General features: G+C 46.0%; 1 protein-coding gene across 1 annotated transcript; it reads left to right on the top strand.

Moving 5' to 3' along the window:
• Window positions 1-85: 85 nt before the first annotated feature.
• On the top strand, window positions 86-11,667 carry LOC103245737 (inositol hexakisphosphate and diphosphoinositol-pentakisphosphate kinase 1-like). The gene is given in 11 exon segments (XM_037995608.2): window positions 86-1,830; window positions 6,533-6,619; window positions 6,738-6,813; window positions 6,964-7,073; window positions 7,160-7,242; window positions 7,458-7,589; window positions 7,747-7,868; window positions 8,145-8,327; window positions 10,657-10,798; window positions 10,988-11,211; window positions 11,536-11,667. Coding segments are annotated over 11 exon segments (1,350 nt in total). The 5' UTR covers window positions 86-1,771.
• The last annotated feature ends 12,814 nt before the right edge of the window (window positions 11,668-24,481 follow it).

Here is a 24,481-nt window from a genome sequence, read left to right as displayed (position 1 = left end):
GTGAGGGCCGGGGCGGTGGGGGAGTGGCTGGGCTGGTGGCGGTATCGGAGGGGGTGGGCGCGGTAGAGTGGGCTTGGTGGATTCCCGGAGCAGTGGTTCGTTCTGGGTGGGCTCCGCTTTGGGAGGAGGCCCAGCGGAGGGGCCTTAGTGTCAGCGTAGGGAGAGTGGGGCGGCCAAGGCGGGGGCGGGCAAAGGCTAGTGGAGTCGGGATGGGAGGGCGGTATTCGTGACCCGGAGCTGTGCGGGGAGAGTACCGAGGAGAGGGTCGGCGGGAGAGGAGGTAGATGGGTATGTGGGGGTCTGCGTGAGGAAGAGGGGGTCCTGCTGGAGGATAGAGGAGCGGAGTCGTACAGGGCAGAGGATCAAGGTGGAAGGGATCTGCGCCAGGAGGGGTGGGGCTGGAGTCCAGGGGGAAGGGGGTAGCTTGAGGAATGGGTTGCGGCGGAGAGAAGACAGCCTCGAGAGAGGGGTGGTGTGAGGAAAGAATGGATGGCAGGCCGTCTTTGTGGGGGGTCACTGGGGGTCAATATAAAGATGTTACCCAGTATGGTGACTCGTGCGAGGGGGTGAAGGAGTTTAATACTGGGGAATCAGTCAGTGAGAGGATTAGTTGGATTAATGGAATTAGTTGACCAATGATGCGGGACGGGATGGGGAGGCTGCAGTCATTATTGGGGCAAGAGTGGTAGCAAGTTGGGGAAAGAAGACGGAACGAAGCAGCTGATACTGAGAACAGGGAGAGGAGCACAGTTGATCGGAGTCGGAAGGAGGAGTGTGTCTGAAGAATTAAAAATTAAAAATTGCATTAAGAAGGAAGTGAGGTGTCCACTGTTCAAGGTGGGCAGAAAATAGTGTTGGTGGCCTGAGGAGTTTTTCTGTGTTGGAAGTATTGCTGCCTGGAATTTGTATTGATATTTCCTCTTCGCTACCAATGGAGTCCACCATCAAGTGCATAGTGATTTTGGAAATGTATGCAAGCAGCCCTAAAGTCAAAGGGATAAAGAAGTTACACCGTGTACCCTCCCTTCTACCCTTTCTCCAGATCTGATTTAACATAGATGTTCCTGAGATTGCCTGCCTGCCCCTCCCTCCTTACCTTACTCACCTATCTCCTTGCTTCTTTCCTTCCATTCACATTGATTCCTATCGGCCTAAGACTGCCCTTTAGCCCAGTGTGGAGTGTGAAGTTTTCTTTTCTTTCGCAACACAGTTTGGGAGAGAGGCGGATGGGGAGAAGAGCATGGAAAACAGGGAAGCGGCCCTGGGAACACCACATTAAAGTCTAGCTTCTCCTAGAGGTGCATCTAAATAAATCCTGGCTTATTTCATAGCTATTTCTGTCAGGTTTCTATTTTTGCTTTGTTAACTGGGAATTTAGACCTTTCGTCTCTCTTCAGACACTTATTTTTAAACAGGCTCTTCCCTGTTCTATTACTTACCATGCCTCGTTATGTAGTTGCAATAGAATTTCAAGACCATGACTGTACAGTCAGTAGAAAACGAGGAAGGACTCAATGGAAGAAAGGGCAAAGGGTTAGGAATCTTAGGCTTGAGAGAAAGTCTCTGCTTCAGAGCGAGGATGAGGAATGTAACAAAATTCTAATTGCTCAAACTATACAGGGACCTTGGGAATGTCCCAAGTCAGGGAAATTGGGTCAGGTCACTGAAAAGGAATTTAAAAAATAGCCTTTTTATTAGGGAGAAGAGTGTGTGTATGAGACATACAGTGCACAACTAGAAATATTACGTCTAAGGAGAATGTTGCACCCCCATGGCAACTGAGAAGTATAGACAGCAGATGATGAAGACTGGAAAGATCGAGAGTTCGAGGTCTGTATAAAGGTCCACTAGAACTTTTTTGTTGTTGTTCGTTTGAGACAGGATTTTAACGCTTGTCACCCAGGCTGGAGTGCAGTGGCATGATCTCAGCTCACTGCAACCGCCGCCTCCTGGGTTCAAAGGACTCTCCAGCCTCAGCCTCCTGAGTTGTTGGGATTACAGGCACGCGCCACCCCACCAGGCTAATTTTTTGTATTTTTAGTAGAGACAGGGTTTCACCACGATGGCTATACTGTTCTTGAACTCCTGACCTCAAGTGATCTGCCTGCCTTGGCCTCCTAAAGTGCTGAGATTACGGGCATGAGCCACCGTGCCCGGCAGTCAGCTAGAACTTTCTAGTCAAAATTGCAAGCCCCAGTTGTAATGAAAGAGTTTAAAATGAAGATAGAGCAAATAATTCAAGATTATTTTCAAAATCTATGAGACTAATTACATATATAAGATATCATTTCTGTAAGACAAGTTCATTTAGTTAAGGAGTTTGTGGCTTTTACTAGAGTCACTGGTCAGTGTTTCTGAGAGCTTTTGGAGACCATGGAAAATTGCTGATGTGTGACTCAATTTTTATTTTTGGAAAATAATAACAGATATTCATATCCTTACAATTCATATGAACAAATGTTAACCTTTTGTGTATTTGCTTCAGATCTTTTTTTACAATTGAAATAAACATTGTAGATAAGGTTATGAAGTACCATTTGAATCCTCAGTTCCATTCTCCCTTCTCCTCAAAGGTAACCACTATCATGAATTCGATGTCTTTCTTTCCAGTCCCTGTTTTTATACTTCTGCTAATTATATATGCAGTCATAAACCATATGTAACATTTGTGTTTATACAAATAGAATTGTACTGCAGGTATATTTCTGCAGTTTGTATTTGGAAACTGTCCATTTATTACATATAGCTTTTATTTTTACATTGTGATTAGTCTGTCATTTCTGTATAAGACATTATATTTATTGATTCTACTTGTAACCTCTGAACTATTTTCAGTTTTTCTCATTACCAACAGAGAGATGACGAAGGTTAAGAACTTCCTCACAAAAGTCTTCTTATGTAGGAGAATTTCTCTACAGCAGGGTTTCTCCACCTCAGCACTACTGAGATTTAAGGCTGGATAATTCTTGGTTGTGAGGAGATATCTTATCTTACGCATTTTAGAATGTTCAGCGGTATCCCTGGCATCTACTCACTAGACACCAATAGTACCTTTCCAATTGTGACAACCAAAAATGTCTCCTGCCAAACGTCCCCTGTGCAGCAAAATCACAGCTGGTTGAGAACCACTACGTTACTTGTGTGTACACAGAAGTGGAACTGCTGGTTCAAGTTCAAGTTAAAGTCTCTCTTTTTTTTTTTTTTTTTTTTTTTGAGACAGAATCTTGCTCTGTTGACCAGGCTGGAGTGCAGTGGCGGATCTCGGCTCACTGCTTGCTCTGCCTCCCAGATTCATGCCATTCTCCTGCCTCAGCCTCCCGAGTAGCTGGGACTATGGGTGCCCACCACCACGTCCGGCCAATTTTTTTTTTTTGTATTTTTTTTTTTTTTTTTTTTTTTTTTCAGACAGAGTCTCGCGCTGTCGCCCAGGCTGGAGTACAGTGGCCGGATCTCAGCTCACTGCAAGCTCCGCCTCCCGGGTTTACGTCATTCTCCTGCCTCAGCCTCCCGAGTCGCAGGGACTACAGGCGCCCGCCACTTCGCCCGGCTATTTTTTTGTATTTTTTAGTAGAGACGGGGTTTCACCATGTTAGCCAGGATGGTCTCGATGTCCTGACCTCGTGATCCGCCCGTCTCGGCCTCCCAAAGTGCAGGGATTACCCGCTTGAGCCACCGCGCCCGGCCTTTTTTTGTATTTTTAGTAGAGACAGGGTTTTGCTGTGTTAGCCAGGATGGTCTCGATCTCCTGACCTCGTGATCCACCCGCCTTGGCCTCCCAAAGTGCTGGGATTACAGGCATGGGCCACCGCACCCGGCCCTCAAGTTAAAGTCTTAAGATATTCTTGTGGAGTTTTAGGCGGGATTTTTTTTTTTTTTTCACTGTTGCTCCTAGTATGAGGGACCTTGGCCTAGACTAACACTGGTTCTATAGTACCAGGGGACACTAGAGAGAACATTGAGATTTCAGTTTGAGAATGGGTTGGAGACTACTGTATGGATGCCTGTATCCTCAACCTCCCAACCACACTAGACCTCTTTGCCTGAATAGATTTTCTGAATTTGGGCATCTGTCTTTTATTATTATTATTGTTATTATTATTATTTGAGGCAGGGTCTTACTCTGTCATCCAGGCTGGAGTGCAGTGGCACGATCACGGCTCACTACATCCTTGACCTTTTGGGCTTAAACAATCCTTCGACCTCAGCCTATTGAGTAGCTGGGACCACTGGCAAGTACCACTCACTATGCCTGGCTAATTTTTAAAAACTTTTTGGCCGGGTATGGTGGTTCATGCCTGTAATCCCAGCACTTTGGGAGGCCAAAGCGGGCAGTTCACGAGGTCTGGGGTTCGAGACCAGCCTGGTCAGCGTGGTGAAACCCTGTCTCTACTAAAAAATAATGCAAAATATTGGCCGGGCATGGTAGGGTGTGCCTGTGATCCCAGCTGCTCGGCAGGCTAAGGCAGGAGAATTGCTTGAACCCATGAGGCGGAGGTTGCAGTGAGCTGAGGTAGCGCCACTGCACTCCAGCCTGGGTGACAGAACGAGACTCCATCTCAAGGAAAAAAAAACTAATATATATTTTTTTCTGTCTTCTGTCACCCAGGCTGGAGTGCAGTGGTACAGTCACGGCTCACTGTAGTCCTGATCTCTTGGGCTTAAACAATCCTCCCAGGTTAGGCGCCCAAGTAGCTGGGACCACAGGAATGTGCTACCATCTCTGGCTAATTTAAGAAAAAGCTTTTGTTGGCTAGGTGCGGTGGCTCATGCCTGTAATCCCAGCACTTTGGGAGGCCGAGGCGGGCAGATCATGAGGTCAGGAGATCGAGACCATCCTAGCTAGCACGGTGAAACCCCGTCTCTACTAAAAATACAAAGAAAAAAAAAAATTAGCCGGGCATGGTGGCGGGCGCCTGTAGTCCCAGCCACTCAGGAGGCTGAGGCAGGAGAATGGCGTGAACCCAGGAGTCGGAGCTTGCAGTGAACCGAGATGGCGCTACTGCACTCCAGCCTGGGCGACAGAGCGAGACTCTGTCTCAATAAAAAAAAAAAAAGAAGAAAAAGCTTTTGTAAAGGCACGATCTCCCTGTATTGCCCAGGCTGGTCTCGAACTCTTAGGCTCAAGCATGCATCCTGTTTCAGCCTCCCAAAGTGCTGGGATTACAGGCATGAGCCCCTGTGCGCAGCCTCACATTTCTTTTTGTAGAGATGGGGTCTTGCTATGTTGCTCTGGCTGGTCTCAAACTCCTGAGCTCAAGTGATCCTCATACCTCAGCCTCCCAAAATACTGGAATTATAGGGATAAACCATGGCATCTGACTGGGCATCTGTCTTTTAAGGTGGAGTAGATGAAGGAGAGAGAGAGCATGGGGGTTTTATTATGTTTTTTATTTTTGGTTTGAGAGAGGGTCTCACCCTGTCACCCAGGCTGGAGTGCAATGGCGTGATCTCAGCTCACTGCAATGTCCACATCCCGGGCTCCAATGATCCTCTTGCCTCAGCCTCCCAAGTAGCTGGGACTACAGGCATGCACCACCATGCCTGCCTAATTTTTGTATTTTTTTGTAGAAACTGGGTTTTGACATGTTGCCCAGGCTGGTCTCGAACTCCTGTACTCAAGTGATCCATCCTCCTCAGCCTCCCAAAACGCTGGAATTATAGGTGTAAGCCAGTGTGCCTGGCCTTAATGTTCTGATATAATACTTAGAATGTAGGGTGCCCTCAATAAATATTACTGAAGACCCACGGGACTCCTTCAGCCAGGCTACTGGTTACTTCCTGACCCCACACTATCTGACTAACGGAGCCTGGGCCTCTTATACACAGTCTTCTTAACTCCACTTATATTCCCCACCCTTTTTTTGTTTTGAGACAGAGTCTCGCTGTGTTGCCCAGGCTGGAGTGCAGTGGCATGATCTCGGCCCACAGCAACCTCCACCTCCTGGTTTCAGGTGAGCACATCTGGCTAATTTTTGTGTTTTTAGTAGAGACAGGGTTTCACCATGTGACCAGGCTGATCCTGAACTCCTGAGCTCAAGTGATCCACCCACCTCGGCCTTCCAGTGTGCTGGGATTACAGGCATGAGCCCCTATGCCCAGCCTCCATTTATATTCCTAATCACAGTTTCCTATTCTTTTTCTTTTTTCTTTTTTTTTTGTGACAGGGTCTGGCTCTGTCTCCCAGGCTGGAGTGCAGTGGTGCACGCATGGTTCACTGCAGCCTCTACCTCCTGGGCTCAAGTGATCCTCCCACCTCAGCCTCCCAAATAGCTGGGACCACAGGTGTGTGCCACCATGCCTGGATCATTTTTTTTCTTTTAACTTTTTTATAGACAGGCTGACCCTATGTTGCTTATGCTCACCGTATGTTTCTGCTGGGCCTAAGTGATCCTCCCACCTCAGCCTCCCAAAGTGCTGAGATGACAGGCATGAGCCCTGCTCAGCCCCTCTATTTTTTGACATGTCAAGTAATGTAATGACAGGAGGTGGGATGGGGGTGTGGGAGAGGCTCTGATAACATTTATGATCTTAGGATGGAACTTCGTCGTGTCATTGCAATTATTCGTCATGGGGATCGTACTCCCAAGCAGAAGATGAAGATGGAAGTGAAACACCCAAGGTAGGAAGAGTGTCCTAATTTACACAAATAGGTTTTTGTGAGGAAGACTGCATGGGGTGCAACTCCTACAGGCTTTGACTGTCTCATCCCACACTGAAGCTTCTCATTATTTCTTCAGGTTTTTTGCTCTGTTTGAAAAACATGGTGGCTACAAGACAGGGAAATTAAAACTCAAGCGACCTGAGCAGCTCCAGGTAAGGTAGTGAATCTGGCCAGGAGGAGCAGTGCTATGAGAGAGAGAGAGAGAGAGGATATGGCATTGGGAGTCTCGATAAAAGACTAGGATCAAAAGGTAACTGTCTAGGACTTGGCCTTCTGCATGGATACCTTATTATTTCCTCTAGGAGGTGCTGGATATCACAAGGCTGTTGTTGGCTGAACTGGAGAAAGAACCAGGTGGTGAAATCGAGGAGAAGACTGGAAAACTAGAACAGCTGAAGTCTGTATTGGAGATGTGAGAAAAGGGATAGCAAAAGGGAGCCAATAACAGTGAGAGTTGGGGTGCTGGAACAGAAAATAAACTGTGACTTTATCCTGCAGGTATGGTCACTTCTCAGGTATAAACCGGAAGGTACAATTGACTTACTACCCTCATGGAATAAAAGCTTCTAATGAGGGGCAAGGTAAGATGTAGTCCACCTTACTATTACCTCTCAGATCTTGTGTTCTTTTTATTTTTTTTTTGTCTATCTTCTCTCCCCACCAGATCTCTTTTACTTGAGCCTGTAGATGACCTATACCCCAAATTACCTCTCTGGCCTCTTCAGAAGACCTAACATTTAGATGTTCCCACTACTTTTCTTAGATCTAGACCATTCACTGCCCCTTATTCCCTCAGATCCACAGAGGGAGGCTCTGGCCCCATCCCTGTTGCTGGTGCTGAAGTGGAATGGAGAACTGACTCTAGCTGGCCCTGTTCAGACTGAGAAGCTGGGGCAAGCTTTTCGCTGCATGTACCCTGGAGGACAGAGTGAGTGTTTTGGGGAGTAAACACAACAGGGCTGGGATAAAAATGATTAGAGAGTAAGTTGGGGAAAATGAAGTGACAGAGACAATGGGGAAATGAATATTTTTTCTTCCACGAGTATTTATAGCAGTCCATTCCTGGTCCCCCGCTTTGTCCCCAGGTGACTATGCTGGCTTCCCTGGTTGTGGACTGCTTCGTCTCCATAGCACTTTCCACCACGACCTCAAGATCTATGCCTCTGATGAGGGTCGTGTTCAGATGACTGCTGCTGCCTTCGCAAAGGTGCATACTATAGTTCTATAGTCCCAGTTTCCTTTAGGTAGAGAAGCAGAGAGTTTAGAGAACCAGTTGGAGCATTTCAGGGTGCTTGTAGGCCAACTCAGAAGTTTCTGCATGTATTGGACCCATTTTGTACTACTGAGAATGAGCTGAGAATCAGTGATTGTAGGCCCCATCTCTTCAACCAGGTCCCATTCGATCCCTGGGACCATCTAGGCCTAGGGATACTAACCTGCTAACCTGCAAGGGAAACAAATAGACCTTGTGCTTTCTCTTTAGGGCCTTCTGGCTCTAGAAGGGGAGCTGACACCCATTTTAGTGTAAATGGTGAAGAGTGCCAACATGAATGGGCTACTGGACAGCGATGGGGAGTCTTTGAGCAGCTGCCAGCACCGGGTGAAGGCTCGGCTGCACCATATTTTACAGCAGGATGCGCCCTTTGGCCCTGAGGACTACGACCAGGTCAGGCTCTAAAATAACCTGGGGCCGGGCGCGGTGGCTCAAGCCTGTAATCCCAGCACTTTGGGAGGCTGAGACGGGCGGATCACGAGGTCAGAAGATCGAGACCATCCTGGCTAACACGGTGAAACCCCATCTCTACTAAAACTACAAAAAAACTAGCCGGGCAAGGTGGCGGGCACCTGTAGTCCCAGCTACTCGGGAGGCTGAGGCAGGAGAATGGCATGAACCCAGGAGGCGGAGCTTGCAGTGAGCTGAGATCCGGCCACTGCACTCCAGCCTGGGCGACAGAGCGAGACTCCGTCTCAAAAAAAATAAATAAAAAAAAAAATAAATAAATAAATAAAGTAACCTGGATCCCCAATTCCTAGAATTCTAAATAGTAGGGATCAATAATAACGGTATTTACTGCATGCTAGGCACTGTTTTAGTTGTTTTACACATATTGTTTAATCCTTACAGCAACCCTTTCAGATAAGTACAGGTCTACAATCTCTTGTCCATAATTTTGAAAATTAAAAAGATTTTTTTCTTGACACTAAGATTCATTTGGCAGCCAAACCTGACACGAACTGTCGTAAGACTTTTATAATCCTTAGTTTTCCCACTTTATAGTCATGCATTTTGTGGCAGAAATATTAATGTGTTTGGTTATGCCATAGGCCCTGTTGGAGGTATTATATACATATGGCATATATACTGTATTCACTTTTAAAGTCCCACACATTCTCAATTCCAAAGCACAGCTCAGATCCCAAGGACCCTGAACAAAAGAATGTTTCAGTTATCCATTGTTGCATAATAAACTACCCCAAAACATAGTAACCTAAAACAACAACCATTTTATTATCTGTCACAGTTCCGGGCTCATCTGATCTTGCTTGGAGTCTCTCCTGAAATTGCAGTCAGATATTGACTGGAGCTGGAACCATCTGGAATTCAGCTGGGATTGTGGGATGGCTGGCGCTCTCCCTCTGCATGCTCTCCCAGTAATCTCAGTGCCTCTCCTCTCCACTTAGTTCTTCATATGGTTTCCATAGCATGATAGCTGGATGTATTAAATGGTAGCAGTAGGGATATTCAAAAGCAGAAGTTTAAAAACTTTCTTAAAGTGTAGGCTCAGAATTAGCACAACATAACTTTGTTCCTTTTTATTGGTTAAGCAGTCACCGGGCCAGCCAGATTTAAGGAAAGGGAAGGAAGACAAAAAATTGATGGTCATCTTTAAAGCACTACGAGGACTGCAGACCACAAGGACTTTCTTCCCATTTCACAGATGAGGAAACCTAGGCTCAGAAGAATCTAAGCAATTTTTCCCATGTCATCCAGCTAATACAAACCCAAGGAGTCTAACTCCAAAGCCCAGGCTGTTACAATGCTTTATAGTGTTAATTCCACTATATGCCATTACCCAATATGGTCATTCTTTTTCCTGCATATCTAGGCCACAATTGACTAGGCAGTGGTTTTCTCCTCTTCCCACTCCTCACTTCTGATATGTTATTTTTTAAAAAAGTTTAAAAATGTAAAATTGTGGTACCACTTTAACCATTTTTAACTGTACAGTTCAGTAGCATTATATGAATTTACATTGTTGTGTAACATTTCTGATTGGTTCTTAAATGAGCTAAGTAAGCACATTGCTATGATTCCATGGCATTTTCTGTGTTCTCTGAGTAGGACTTGATAAGGAAGAGGATGTTGCTCCTTTATTTCCCAATCCATTGCTCACTGTCAAACTCAAAAAAGCTAAGGCAGCTTTCCTTTTCTGCCTTGTCTTCTTTTGAAAGCAAGAATGAAACTTGTGAGGACCTAAATAGAATTGTGCATTTTCAGCCACAATCTTGATTCTCCCTCTGCATTTCTCATTGACAGTTACTGTCCTAAAAGCCTGAGTCGGAACCCAGTTCTGAGGCAGCATTTCTACTCTAGGCTCAGGCTGGCATCTTGTTTAGAGGAAGAAGATGATGTTATCTCTGATCTCTACTCATGAAAACATTCTGTGGAGATTTTGAGGGATTTTGGTTTAATCCTTATTCTCCAGTATTTTCCATGTGTATTCTAGAGCCTTCAAGAAAATAACTTAGGTCTGTTTTATTTTCTCTGGACTCTAAGACTCTTAAAATCAATCTCTCTTAGATGACTATATGCTAGAGCAGTGCCCTTACCTGAAGGCCTAGAGCTGCTACTATGCCCAGTAACCTAAGAATGCTCACTGGAGTGAACCGGCATACAGATCTGTATTGTGGGTAGTCTCTGTGTAATAAGCTCACAGGAATCTGGGCAATTAGTGCTGAGCTTATCTTGCTTTTCTTCTCTCAATTCTTCATAGCTGGCTCCCACCAGAAGTATTTCCCTGCTCAACTCCATGACTATCATCCAGAATCCTGTGAAGGTCTGTGATCAGGTATTTGACCTGATCGAAAACCTCACCCACCACATCCGGGAACGGATGCAGGACCCCAGGTCTGTAGGTGGGTATGAATACTACTATCTTCCCTTCAAGGTCTCAGGTATGGATGGGTTTCTCAGGCATTCTTGTGTCATCTGCTAAATGTCAGAGACCAGGCCTCCTCCTCCCTGTGGTTCTACTTCAGAGTCATCAGGGTTTTTGGTTGGAGGTAAAATCCTTGATTCTTATCTGATTTCTGCCTTTCTTCCAGACCTGCAGCTCTACCACAGTGAGACACTAGAGCTAATGCTACAGCGTTGGAGCAAGCTAGAGCGTGACTTTCGACAGAAGAGTGGGCGCTATGATATCAGTAAGATCCCTGACATCTATGACTGTGTCAAGTATGATGTGCAGCACAATGGGAGTCTTGGACTTCAAGGCACAGCCGAGTTGCTCCGTTTCTCTAAGGCAATGGCTGATGTGGTCATTCCCCAGGTGTGTCTTGTATAAGGGACCTAGCCTGGGGACGAGGGTGTTGGGAAGGAAAGAGAGAAAAGGTGGAAAGGAAGGGTGATTTGGGACTAGAGGAAAGCCACTTAGAGAAGGAATAAGTTGAGTTTCTACATTTCTCAGGGTCCAGTCTGGCTCTTGGTAAGTACAAGAGGCTAATTCAGGAGACACCTGGAAGAGGGGGAGTGTAGTGGATATGAAAGAAGCCCTAGACGTGAGGTGAAGACAGGCATGATCTTGGTCCTGGGAATATGAGGCATGAGAAAACAAGATTTATTGAGGTATTTATTCCTGGCCTGTGGCCCCTAGGAGTACAGGATCAGCCGGGAGGAGAAACTGGAAATTGCTGTGGGCTTCTGTCTTCCACTGTTGCGGAAGATACTGCTTGACCTGCAGAGAACCCACGAGGATGAGTCTGTCAACAAGCGGCATCCCCTGTGAGGGAGGGCTGGGAGGGGTGTTGGATGGAGGGAGGGGCATGTCAGGGAGTCTTGGGGGAATCAAGGCTGGAACAGCCTGGGGAAGCAAGAATAGACAAGATTTTGGGATGGAAAGGAGAGAAGTCTTTGAGGTGGGAGAAAAGAGTGTGCAGAAGGGTGGGAGGAGGATTAACTGACTGTGTGAGTGATTTAGCTGTTATCTCAGGTACTCCCGAGGCATGCCCTCCCCAGGTCGCCATGTTCGAACACGTCTCTGTTTCACCAGTGAGAGCCACGTCCGCTCCCTACTCAGTGTCTTCCATTATGGAGGACTTCTTGATGTAAGGATCCTCCTCCTTCTTTAGCCTGTGAACAGATTTTTTCCCAGCATTCTTTCACTCTTCTCCTCATGCTTTTTAAATGAAAGCTTTCTCCCTTCTCATTAGCTCCCTGCTCATTCCCTGACTCCATTTTCCTTAAGCAATGGCTTACCTCTTTTTGCATTTGGTAGGAGACCCAGGATGCACAATGGCAGCGAGCTTTGGATTATCTTAGTGCCATCTCAGAGCTTAAATACATGGCCCAGATTGTCATCGTGCTTTATGAGGACAACACACAGGTGAGGAGCCAGCAGGTGGGGCGGATGAGAGGAAGGCCCCTTCTTTTGACTTCTATTAAAAAAAAAACCTCGCTTATCCTTACGATTTTTAGAATCCAGCTAGGTGTGGCACTTAGGCACAGCATGACACAGAGCATCCAGGAGGTTCTTACTGGAACAGAAAATATGTGCTGGGATGTTGCTGAGCCAGAGAGATCACCTAGAACACAGCTCTGGCATTAGGAAGAGTATGGAATTTGGGACAATGTTATAAGTCTTATTTCCTTAAACATGGTTATACGTATACCTTCTGCATATGGCTCCACAATGATACCTTTTTTTTTTTTTTTTTTTTTTGAGACAAGGTCTCACTCTGTCACCCAGGCTGGAGTGCGGGGCTGCAATCTGAGCTCACTGCAGCCTTGCAACCTCTGCCTCCTGGGCCCAAGTGATCCTCTCACATCAACCTCCCGAGTAACTGGGATGACAGACATGTGCCACCATGCCTGGCTAATTTTTTGTATTTTTTGTGGAGATAGGGTCTCAACATGTTGCCCAGTCTGGTCTCGAACTCCTGGACTCAAGTAATCTGCCTGCTCCAGTCTCCCAAAGTGCTAGGATTACAGGTGTGAGCTACTGCTCCTGGCCCAAAAGATACCTTTAAATGTTGTGCTATATGCACCATAGCCAAAATGAGTTATTGTGGAAGGTGATGGAAAGGGTTGTAAAGCTGGAAATTCAAAAGTCACGTGCAATGGTGAAATCACAAATAGTAGAGATGAGGGAAGAGGATCCTGTAAGAGACAATATATAGTTGAAAGGAAGCTATAACAGGTCAGCCCCGGAGTGGAACAAGACCCTGAATTCCTGGGAGGATGAATCACAACACTTTGGGAGGCCTAAGAGGGATAATCATTTGAGGTCAGGAGTTCAAAATCAGCCTGGGCAACAGGGCAAGATCCTGTCTCTACAAAAAAAATTTTTGAAAAATAAAAAATTTAAAAAAAAACAAGGCACAGGCAAAGGAAAGCTCTCAGTATATCATCTCTCAGACTTGATAAGATTGACTTCTTTCTTTCAGGCCTATAGGAAGCTTCCTATTGTAATCACATTCCTTCTTTTCAATTACTAGTGCTGCGTAGACCCTGGCTTATCCAGGGTGATGGTTGTCCAGGATATTTTCCTCAGCTTTGCTAGAAAATCATCTCTCTGCTCCTTGGTCACAAAGTCTTATAATACTAATATTAATATTTATCTTCCTTGCTCTATAAATATAGGCATACAACTTGTCCTTCCCTCCATCCCTTCTTCTCCTCTTGTCATCTCATACTTTTTAACTATTTTAGATTATAAAACTTATGACCTTCATAGCAGCTATGCCCTAGCTGGTCATCCTCTCTAGCCCTGTAACTAGCTCTGCCCTATGGGCACTGGGACTTTTGGGATCCTGGGATTTAAAGGAGCCATGACTGGCTTTCCACCTGGTCTGATTGCAGGTCATGAACATGCAGTGCACGGGGAACCTGGACCTCATCCCCTTGTGGGGACGGCGCTACAGGAGGTCGGGAGACCTCCCCCGGCCTTCCCCAGCCATCGGCCTACAGCCCCGGGCTGTGTCCACCACTCACCTGGCATCCTGCACACAGGTGTCCCTCCCTACCTCACCTTCCTGTTTTACCTTCTGTCTTTGCCTTTTGGGATCTAGGGACTCAGACACTATCTAGGTGGGATGTGTGTGTATTGGGGGTTGTGTGATTGGGCCCTTGTGGGCATTGTAAGAATTCTGTTTCATGTTTCTAGGGGTGAGATAGTTGGAGGGGAGGGCTGCTTGGTTCGAACAAGAAATGTAGTATGGTTGCAGTAGCCATAGCTGTCCCATGGAAAGAAGAGAGGGTGGCCAGACTTTCTTATCTGTGGCTGAGCAATTGTGATCGGCTTTCTGAGTCTTGTGGGGGGATGGATACGATTAGGAAACCGCTCTGCTGAGAACTAGGAATGGGTTGAATAATGATTTCTCAAACTCAGATTGGGAATGGGAGGGCTCTGGGGAAAGGCATCTTGAAAATTGAAGTGGCTTCTAGTATAGAAAGATGCCCCAGACAGTTCCCTCCATAAAGTGCATTTTCTGTTCCCTTTTCATCCCTCTTCTCCTATAAATCCTTTGGTTCTTGCAAACTTTCTAATATTGCTTAGCTTTGTAGGGACAGGAATCCAGGATAAGTATAAAACTTTAGGGTTGAGGTGGCAAAGTGATTAATTATAGAGTCCTTTTTCTGCAGGTACTTTCTGAGACTTCATCCTCAAGGCCTGGTGGCTACCGGCTCTTTTCATCTTCACGGCCACCCACAGAAATGAAGCAGAGTGGCTTAGGTATGGTTTCGCCAGCATTTCTCACCTATTGTTGGAAAAGTTGTCTGTCTTCCTTCTTCAGAGTTTTATTGTGGGAAACTTTTGTCATGGGGTTTGGAACCATCCAGTCAGTGGAATATCATCAGGTGGGGGTAGGGAGGATGAAGTGGGAGAAGCCATAGTTAGATGTGAACTTGGATCTCAGATGATTGTTCCATCCCAGGAAGGTGTTTATCTCTTGGTTTTCTATACCAATCACATTTCCCTGGCCAAAGGGCATTTTTCTGGCTTTCCCTCTCATTCCTTATCTGTCCCTCCAGTCTAGCCCAGACCTTAAGGGGCCATGGAGACTCTGAACCTTCAGAGTTATCAGAGACAGAGCTATAAATAGAGGTACTTGCAACCCTCGTAAATGTATTGCTCATTTGAAGAATTGTGCCATGTCTTCCTCTGAAATCTGTGTTTTTCACATCCCCGCTGTTACCCTTCCTACCACCATGCCCTTTCCTCCATCATCACCTAATCCTGTAACTTTTTCCCCTTCCTTCTGGAAAATTGACAAGTCTGAGACTGGTGTAGTGGCAGAGGCATCTCTCAGGACTTTGAGGAAATGTCTCTTGATTTTTGGATCCCTGGAAAGGGGTAGAGAACATCATTCAACTTTTTCTGAGAGCACACACGGCAGGAAGGACCAAGCCTCAGAGGGTATTGTATTCTTTGGGTGGGGGGCGGTCCTTGGGAGTAACTATCTCTGAGCACAGTGCCTTGTGAGCCAGTAACTAGAACTGGAGGTCAGACATGATTGTGTGGGGTCTGGACTTGGTCCCCTTGCTCTTTCTATCTTGTCCTATCATTCTATTTAGCGCCTCTAATTTTTCTGTTGCTTTTGTCCTTGGCACCCATTTTCTTGGCCCCAAAATGGTCAGCTTTTGGACTAGCAAGAGGGAGAAAGGTTTTGGTAACTTTCCAGGCTAATTTTATGAGAATAAGTTGCCTTCTACATTCCTGAAATGAGAAAGATGGTTTGGGGCATGAGAAATAAATGATAAGTATGTAGATCTGGCCAGGCACAGTGGCTCGTGCCTATAATTCCAGCACTTTGGGAGGCCGAGGAAGGCAGATCACTTGAGGTCAGGAGTTCCAAGACTGGCCTGGCCAACATAGTGAAACCCCATCTCTATTTAAAATACAAAAATTAGCTGAGCATGGTGACGCATGCCTGTAATCCCAGCTACTGGGAGGTTGAGACACGAGAACTTCTTGAACCCAGAAGATGGAAGTTGCAGTGAGCTGAGATTGTGCCAGTGTACTCTAGCCTGGGTGCCAGAGTGACACTCCGTCTCAAAAAAAACAAAAAAGAAAAAGAAAAAACCAAAAACCAAAAAACAAAACAACAATAGTGTAGATCTATGACATGGGCCTCTCTTCCCAGAAGTCCCAGTAAAGAATAGGTTCCAGACAGACTAGAAAAGAGGATAGGTGTGTCTAGCCCAGTTAAGTGGGCCATGGGAATGCTTTAAAGAACAAGGCAGAAGTATGGACATGGAACTGGTTGGCAGATGGTGGTGATAAGGTAGAGACCACCCTCTGAGATGATCTGAGGACTGGGCAGAACAGAGTTGGCATGACTGCACCAGAAAAGTATTCAGTGGAGGAAATGTTTGTAGGACAAAACTTAGGGTGGTCTGGGATAGAGCCAGCTAGTTTTAGCTTCGCTGAAGAAAAGCAGTCATATTTAGCAACTGTGATTACTCTCTGGAATCTCATTCCAGAGCCTGTTTGAACATGAAAGGTGGAGGAAGTTGCTGTATAGAGGAGAGGTCCTGAATTCCTGGGTTGGAATCATCAGCCATCTGAACTTCCTGATTGCTCTGGTGACCCTGAAATCCTGGGACCCCTGAAACCATGGTCCCTTCTTGGTGGCCTCAAGGGAATTGAACTCCTTTCCACTCCAGCCATAGGGAAACCCTATGAATGTTAAGTCACAAGCCAAATCCAGGGTCTTGGCTAAGATGGATTTGGAAATAGGGAGGCAAATCCTGAGAACTTGGGTGTCAGTCTTGTTTCTTCTTGACCACTCTGTCTTTATAGGCTATAGTAGGAGAAGGAACCATCGAATCCTAACCCTACTCTAGATCAGCTGTTGGAGACAATGACTGGTCTGATTTATTACATACTTCAGAGAATATTCAAATTTTATTTAATCCTCTCATTGGCAATGGAGTTCTCTTTGCTTTCTTTGAATTTATATGTGTGGGCAACTGGCTTTGAGCATAGGCTTATGAGATAATACACTTTTGAGAGCAGAAAAAACATATCTTTTTGTTGTTATTTCCTGTATTCCTTCTTATTAGGGTGCTCATCACATAATAGGCATGCTTTACATATAATCAACTGATTCTTCACATGCCCTTCAATTTCTGTCCATGTTAATTTCAGAAACTATGCTGGTTCCTGAAAAATAGTTATTTATTTTCTAACAATACAGTTGGTCCTCAGAGTCAGGAGACCTGGATTCTAGTCCAGTTTAGCTGCTAAAGAACTGTGTGACTTTGAGCAAAGGATGTCCCTTTTGGATCTCTGTTTCTTCATCTCTAAAATAAGAAAGTTGGCCGGGCGCGGTGGCTCAAGCCTGTAATCCCAGCACTTTGGGAGGCCGAGACGGGCGGATCATGAGGTCAGGAGATCGAGACCATCCTGGCTAACACGGTGAAACCCCGTCTCTACTAAAAATACAAAAAACTAGCCGGGCGTGATGGCGGGCGCCTGCAGTCCCAGCTACTTGGGAGGCTGAGGCAGGAGAATGGTGTGAACCCGGGAAGCGGAGCTTGCAGTGAGCTGAGATCTGGCCACTGCACTCCAGCCTGGGCGACAGAGCGAGACTCCGTCTCAAAAAATAAATAAATAAATAAATAAAAATAAAATAAAATAAAATCCAGCAAATTGGGTTTGGGGAAGGGAATGTTGCTCAGCTAAGGCAGAAAAGATAATATGGAAAGAGACTGGGGGAAGGGATAATATTTCTATGAAGATTTTATTTCCAAATGACCAGAAAGAGGACACAGTGGTAAAATTAGGGTTGTTTGTAGGGGTGTATTGTGGTAGAGATGACACATAGATTCCTAAGAGATTTACCAAAGGAAAAGAAATTGACATGTGTTAGTTAGAAATCCAAGAGATGGGGAGGGGAGCAGGTCAGATAACTAACTTTAAAGAATATCTGGCCAGGCGCGGTGGCTTATGCCTGTAATCCCAGCACTTTGGTAGGCCGAGGTGGGTGGATCACGAGGTCAGGAGATCGAGACCATTCTGGCTGTCACGGTGAAACCCCGTCTCTACTAAAAATACAAAAAATTAGCTGAGCGTGGTGGCGGGCGCCTGTAGTCCCAGCTACTCGGGAGGCTTAGGCAGGAGAATGGCATGAACCTGGGAGGTGAGCTTGCAGTGAGCGGAGATCCCACCACTGTACTCCAGCCTGGGCAACAGAGTGAGACTCCATCTCAAAATAAATAAATAAATAAAATAAAATAAAATAAAATAAAATGACAGACTATCTTGTGGGCAAACTCCAGAGCAGAGGGTGGGGACAAGGGTGGGTATAATCCCCATGGTGTCTTTTCTCCCCAGAACTCTTGTTTGTCCCGACCGTAAAACAATTTTCTGTATCGTTTGCAAAGCATCCGACTAACAGTACGTTTGCTTCTGACTCAGTGTCATTCCTCCTCATCATGTCACCTCTAGACACTTGACTCTGAGTTTTGACACTGACTTTGCCTCTCCTTCCAACTGTGTTGACACCCTGCTGTCTCTGAGCCACTCACTAAGTGTCCCTCCTGGGATGGTTTCCTTGTGACAGCCTTAGTCTTGGTTGCAGCCTGGCTTCCCCATCCCTGTGGCAACTCAGGGTCTTACTTCCATAATCACCGTCATCACCATTATGTCACTTCTGTCAGCATCACCACCAAAACACCATCAAAAACTCTCCCTTTCCTATCACATGACTCCCAGGCTGTGTACAGATATGATGGTTCCCCTTCTTAGAATGGGAATAGTGTTTCCTAGATTGATTCCATTTCTTCTCTTCCCCAATACCCCCAATTCCTCAACTTATATAACTTTGATCTTTCTGTTTTTTCTCCAACTCTTTTGTTGGGGTGGATGTGGATAACTAGTTTGTTCCTCTTTTAGAGCAGTGCTGCAGTTCCCAGCTCCTAAGCCTACTTACATGGGTGTTAGTCTTGAGTATATAGTTTCCCATCTCCATATTTCTTTCTCCTGCCGTTATGTGTATTTTGTATGGCTCTTGTGCTCCTGACATTTTTACCTAGTGCCTGGGCCTAGAAAACAAGAGCCCAGGTTGCTTTGGGATAAAAAATAAAAAGAAAGGAGTAGGAGGTAGTAGGTAAAAGAAAAAGGACCGTACCTTGAGTTTTTAAGTGTAGTTTCCATGTGGCACCAGCCTACCTATGGTAAAGCTATCGCAGAGAAGTTTGAAGAGTTGAGATGTCTGCTGGGGATTCTGGAGGAGCTTAGGAATGAGTAATATTTTAAGAACATCGAAGAACTGGGTCTGCCCACACTGCGGTGGGAGGGCTTGGAGATCTCCGTAAACCATAAATTGAGGGGTATGGTCTCTTTGTAGGGTATAGCAGGAGAACCGAGGCTCACTCTCAAAGTTTTATCCTTGGTATCCTTATTTTTCTCTCTGTATTATATTTTGTCTTCAAGGTAAATCTAGTTTTTTAGGTATGGTTTTCTTCTATTCAAGAGCTAAGACTCTCTGAGGGAAGTAAAATTAGACTAGAAAACCTCTATGTGCTAATCTCCTATTGCCTAGCAAGTGACAGCTGCTAGATTTTAGCCCAGTCAGGTTGTACATCTTCACAAGGCACTGCTGAAATCTCTCCCTAGGTTGACTAGCCTATGCTGGCTCAGTTTATCCCTGCCCCCAGGCTCCCAATTGTGCCTGTGGCAGGAGTTCCCATTCAGAGCCTCATGGGTGTGCCCGCTCATTGAGCTTCAAGCTCTTCTGTCCTTCATGTGCCACAGCCATCTCCAGAATAGAACCTGATGCATCAATAGCACAGCCTGGGACTTGGACTTAGGATCCACAGTATAGTACGAGGAACGTGGGCTACTCAAATCAGAGCTAAATCACGTATCTCCTAGTTCTTAGGTGCCATAAGAAAAGACCCAAGTCCATAAAACAGACCCTCAGACCTATGTACCTCCAGTTCCCCGAAGCCCTGTTTAGCAGCCTCACCCATTGAAGAAGATTTACTTCTGCCAAAAGGAGGTGAGGACAAAAGAGCTGGATAATGCAGGTATTGTGCAGGAAAACAAATTTAAGATCTCCAATACCCTGCACACTTCCTCAGGGGTCTTGTGGCCTCCTTTGTTTTTCTTGTGCTGGAGCTTGGAGGCTAATATGCTTAAGAAGCCAGAATCTGGGTTCTACCTGTTGACAACAGCAGAAATTTGGAACTGTATGTCACTTGCTGAGGAAGATTATGTAGATTCAATTTGACCCTCAAGAAATATGAAGGCTCTCCTCCATGGCCAAGATCTTGCTTGACTGACCAGCAATTACAAAGTGGATGTTTTGTCTGTAGTTGCAGATAAGTCACAGCAGCTCTGTCATCACCATCTCCTTGCCATGATACCTGGCTTTGAAACAGCAGCTGGACATACTGGACCTGGCTTTGGAAAAGAGGCAAGGCAGTGTGTCTTCACACTTTGATGGGAGAGCAGCCCTCAGCCTATCCCTGCCTCTGTCCCTGATAAGCTGCTGTTGTATCCTGTAACTATATCCAGCACACAAGTATAGCCTGTTACTAAACTGCACACTGAACTCACCAAAGTAAATTAATAAAGTGGGAAAGACTGTAGCTCACGGTCATCCAGAATGTCAGTGTGTGACCACTGGATTTGTCAAGCCCATTATCTTCTAGGGACCCATGTAACTATGTGACCATTGGTACATACAGTTAGTGCTCACAAGACTAGCCTAGGTAGAGCTGAAATCTGTCCTGACGTCCAAGCTAAGGTCTCTGAAGACCACAGTCTCATGGGATCACCTTGTGGAGCCAGTTCTGGTCTGGGAGTTTTGAGCAGTCATCCTCAGCTGCCTTGATTGTACCTTCTCTATACCAACATCCTGTACTCAAGTTCTTGTCCATCCGCACATCATGTCTTAAGATCCCATACCTTTTCTCTAAGATCTTTCCCTGTTGTTCCTCTTACACCCCTCTCCACATGCCTTTGACTGCTTTCAACCTTTTGTAGCTCAATTACATGCATCCACAAAGTTTGCCAAGTAGCTAAAATGAGGGGTTCAGAATCAAAGCTTTTCTACTCACCAACTGAAAAATGTGCAGTTAGACTCACCAGCAGTGGGAAGAAAATGTAAAATTTTATCTAACTTTCAACTTCGTAATGGATACAGTATCTCTGAGTCCTGAGTTTTATGTGTACTTTTTTTTTTTAAGTGATTGTTTAAACAACAGTAAGGTCAAGGATAGTTAGTCAATATTGGTATTTTCACATATTGATTCCATTTTCCACACATACCGTTTTAAACGAGTTCTACATCTGGTTTCCTGTCAGTCTCCTGTGCCAGCTGCCTAATACCATCCCTGTCTTTGGCTATCTTAGAGTGTGGTCCAGAAGGCCTGCCCTAAAAAAAGAGCCTTTTTAGCTTGACTGTCTTGATACCAGTATCATCCTTGACACTCTTCTCTAAGTGACTTTGAACTTTTCATTTTTATCCCTACTTCATAAATCCATTCACCTGAGAATGCAGGCCCTAAGTAGGGTTCATCCAAGGATGAGGGATCGTGATGCTGTAGTCAAGACTCCCAGCCACAAAACTGCCAGCTCACCCCTGTTCACAACGATGTGACTGCTGTCTACAAGCACCGACTCAATTATGCTCAAGGAGGAAGGGGAGGACATTGCTGTATGATGAGGTCTCACTTATCCCTTCTTTCAGACTCGTTGTGTGATGACACCACTCTTCTTCCCTGCAAGAGATGCCCAGTGGCTCTGACCATCTCTGCTTCTCTCTTAGCTCACCTTGGGTCTGAGTGTCCCCACCTCCCAGTAATGCTTGTGCTAGTCAGTGCCCCCCTCATTGTCTCTCCCTCTTCTCTTTCTCTATCTTTGTGCTTCCTGCCGTGGTCCCCTCACCCCCTCCAGAGCTGCTGGATGACCAGCACCCTGTGGTCCAGTTGCTGCGCAGTTTTTCCTCTGACTGTACAGGGGGCCGGCCGGTCTCCTTGGATGCCACACTGGCGCATCACCTGCACCAGTGCTCCTACCACCTGCTCCTCTTCCGGAACTGGCTGCGCTCAGGCCAGGATGATCCCGAGTGCCTCTACGGTAACCCCTGCCACCAAGCTGGCTGCTGCCACTACCCTGGCTGGGACTGACTGCTTTGCTTATTGCACTTCTGGCAGGAGAGCCCACCTGTTTCTTTCTCCTGTTTGCCCTGAGGTTATGTAACTTGCATTTAGTGGCTTGGATGGGATTGGGGCCGGACTGCCTGGTAGCTGTAGCATTGGCTGCTCATCCCTTCCTGTTCTCCTTTCTCACCACCCCCTAATGTTACTCATCCCCCAGTTCTGTTGAATACAGGAGTAATCTCTTGCCTTGGAATCTGTTCTTATCACTCTAACACTCTACTGCCACCATCTTCAAATCCAAATGTTTTTCTAGCCACTCTGAGGAGCTAGAGGCAGTAACTTTCCTGCCCTCCTGCCACAAGATCACGGGGGAAATTGAGGCACAGAAGCCTCAGTTGTATCCTTGGGGCAAACAAAAGACAGAGCTTAGAAGATGGTCAGGTTATAACCCTTTTGAGTTACGGGCTTTAGTCACTGGTGAATGAGAAGCTGTCTTGCATAGACATTGTTGTCCCGCATATCCTTAGTCCCTTTAAGGAGATGTTGAGGAGGCATAGGAAAGATTGGGGACTGAGAAAGTGGTTGGGATGTGTTTTTCTTGATCCTCCATTGGGGACATTTTTTCCATGCCTAGTATTAGGGTTACATATTTATGTTTACCCTTCACCCTACCCAGACTGATAGACCTACATTGGAATTCTTGGGTTTCGAGCAGAAAATCAGTGCTTTTTCTTTTTTCTAGGGCATTTGCCTCATTTTTCTGATGAAGTACAAAGATCCTAGCAAGTCTGGGGTTTTCCAGTAGATCAGAAGGGTGAAGCTTTGATGTGATGGAAACTATCAAGAAAGAACTTCCATCCCCATCCTGTTCATGCATGTGGTTTTCCTGGGCTGAGCTTCATGTGTATTGCATGCCCTCCAGTTTGCATCCAAGTATTCTAGCCTTTCTACCGACATCCTAAATTTGCATGAACCCCTTCTCAGATTCCATGTCCTTCTCCTTAATCTGGTTCTCTTATTCATGATACCCGAAATCTGCTGTTTCTTCCCAGTTCCCTGACCTCCCTATCTCATGTTAGATCCGCAATTTCACCCCTTACTTCTGGATCCTTGTTTTTTTCCCCTAGAAAGTGTGAGAACAATGTTGGTGCTTACCCTACTGGGATTCTGTTTATTTTTTCACGGGACATTGCAAGCTCTCCATAGGTAGCATGAGAGGTGATTTGATTCACCTTGAGGCCCTCGCAGGTACATGTTTTAGGAAATCTGAAGGTGAGAGAAATAGACTTCCCTAAGGGCTCTAAAGAGTTCCCTCTCCTAAGAGTCTTGGATACCCCACACTCCAAAAGCTACGGACTCTCCTGATGGTTCTCAGGGACTCTCCATGCTTCCTTGGCCAGTTGGGGTATATCTGGCAGGAATAACATTGACTTTGCCCATCTCTTTTCATGCACCACAGGGCCAGACCCCATTTTACTCTTTTTTTTTTTTTTTTTGAGACGGAGTCTCGCTCTGTCGCCCAGGCTGGAGTGCAGTGGCGCGATCTCAGCTCACTGCAGCCTCCGTCTCCCAGGTTCATGACATTCTCCTGCCTCAGCCTCCTGAGTAGCTGGGACTATAGGTGCCCACCACCACGCCCAGGTAATTTTTTATATTTTTAGTAGAGACAGGGTTTCACCATGTTAGCCAGGATGGTCTCAATCCCTCGACCTCATGATCCGCCCAACTTGGCCTCCCAAAGTGCTGGGATTACAGGCGTGAGCCACCGAGCCCAGCCCATTTTACTCTTACTAAAGATTGTTTAACTATTTCTTTTTTTTTTTTTTTTTTTTTTTTTTTTTTTTTTTGAGATGGAGTCTTGCTCTGTCACCCAGGCTGGAGTGCAGTGGCCGGATCTCAGCTCACTGCAAGCTCCTCCTCTCGGGTTCACGCCATTCTCCTGCCTCAGCCTCCTGAGTAGCTGGGACTACAGGCACCCGCCACTTCGCCCGGCTAGTTTTTTGTATTTTTTAGTAGAGACGGGGTTTCACCATGTTCGCCAGGGTGGTCTCGATCTCCTGACCTCGTGATCCGCCCGTCTTGGCCTCCCAAAGTGCTGGGATTACAGGCTTGAGCCACCGCGCCCGGCGACTGTTTCTTGTAAGATAGTACTCCTGAACTGTAGAAAGGAATATAGCAGTCAGAAAACATTTCCAGCTGAACTGTTAATAAATAAAAATACCGAGGCTGGGCTAGGTGGCGCATGTCTGTAATCCCAGCACTTTGGGAGGCTGAGGAGGGTGGATCACCTGAGGTCAGGAGTTTGCCACCAGCCTAACATGGTGAAACCCTGTCTCTACTAAAGTCCAAAAATTAGCCGGGATTGGTGGTGTGTGTCTGTAATCCTAGCTACTTAGGAGGCTGAGTCAGGAGAATCGCTTGAACCTGGGAGGTGGAGGTTGCAGTGAGCCCAGATCATGCCACTGCACTCCAGCCTGGGCAACAGA

The sequence above is a fragment of the Chlorocebus sabaeus genome, chromosome 26 (assembly GCF_047675955.1).
Source record: "Chlorocebus sabaeus isolate Y175 chromosome 26, mChlSab1.0.hap1, whole genome shotgun sequence".
Taxonomy (NCBI): domain Eukaryota; kingdom Metazoa; phylum Chordata; class Mammalia; order Primates; family Cercopithecidae; genus Chlorocebus; species Chlorocebus sabaeus.
This window is presented reverse-complemented; position numbering and strand designations above follow the sequence as displayed.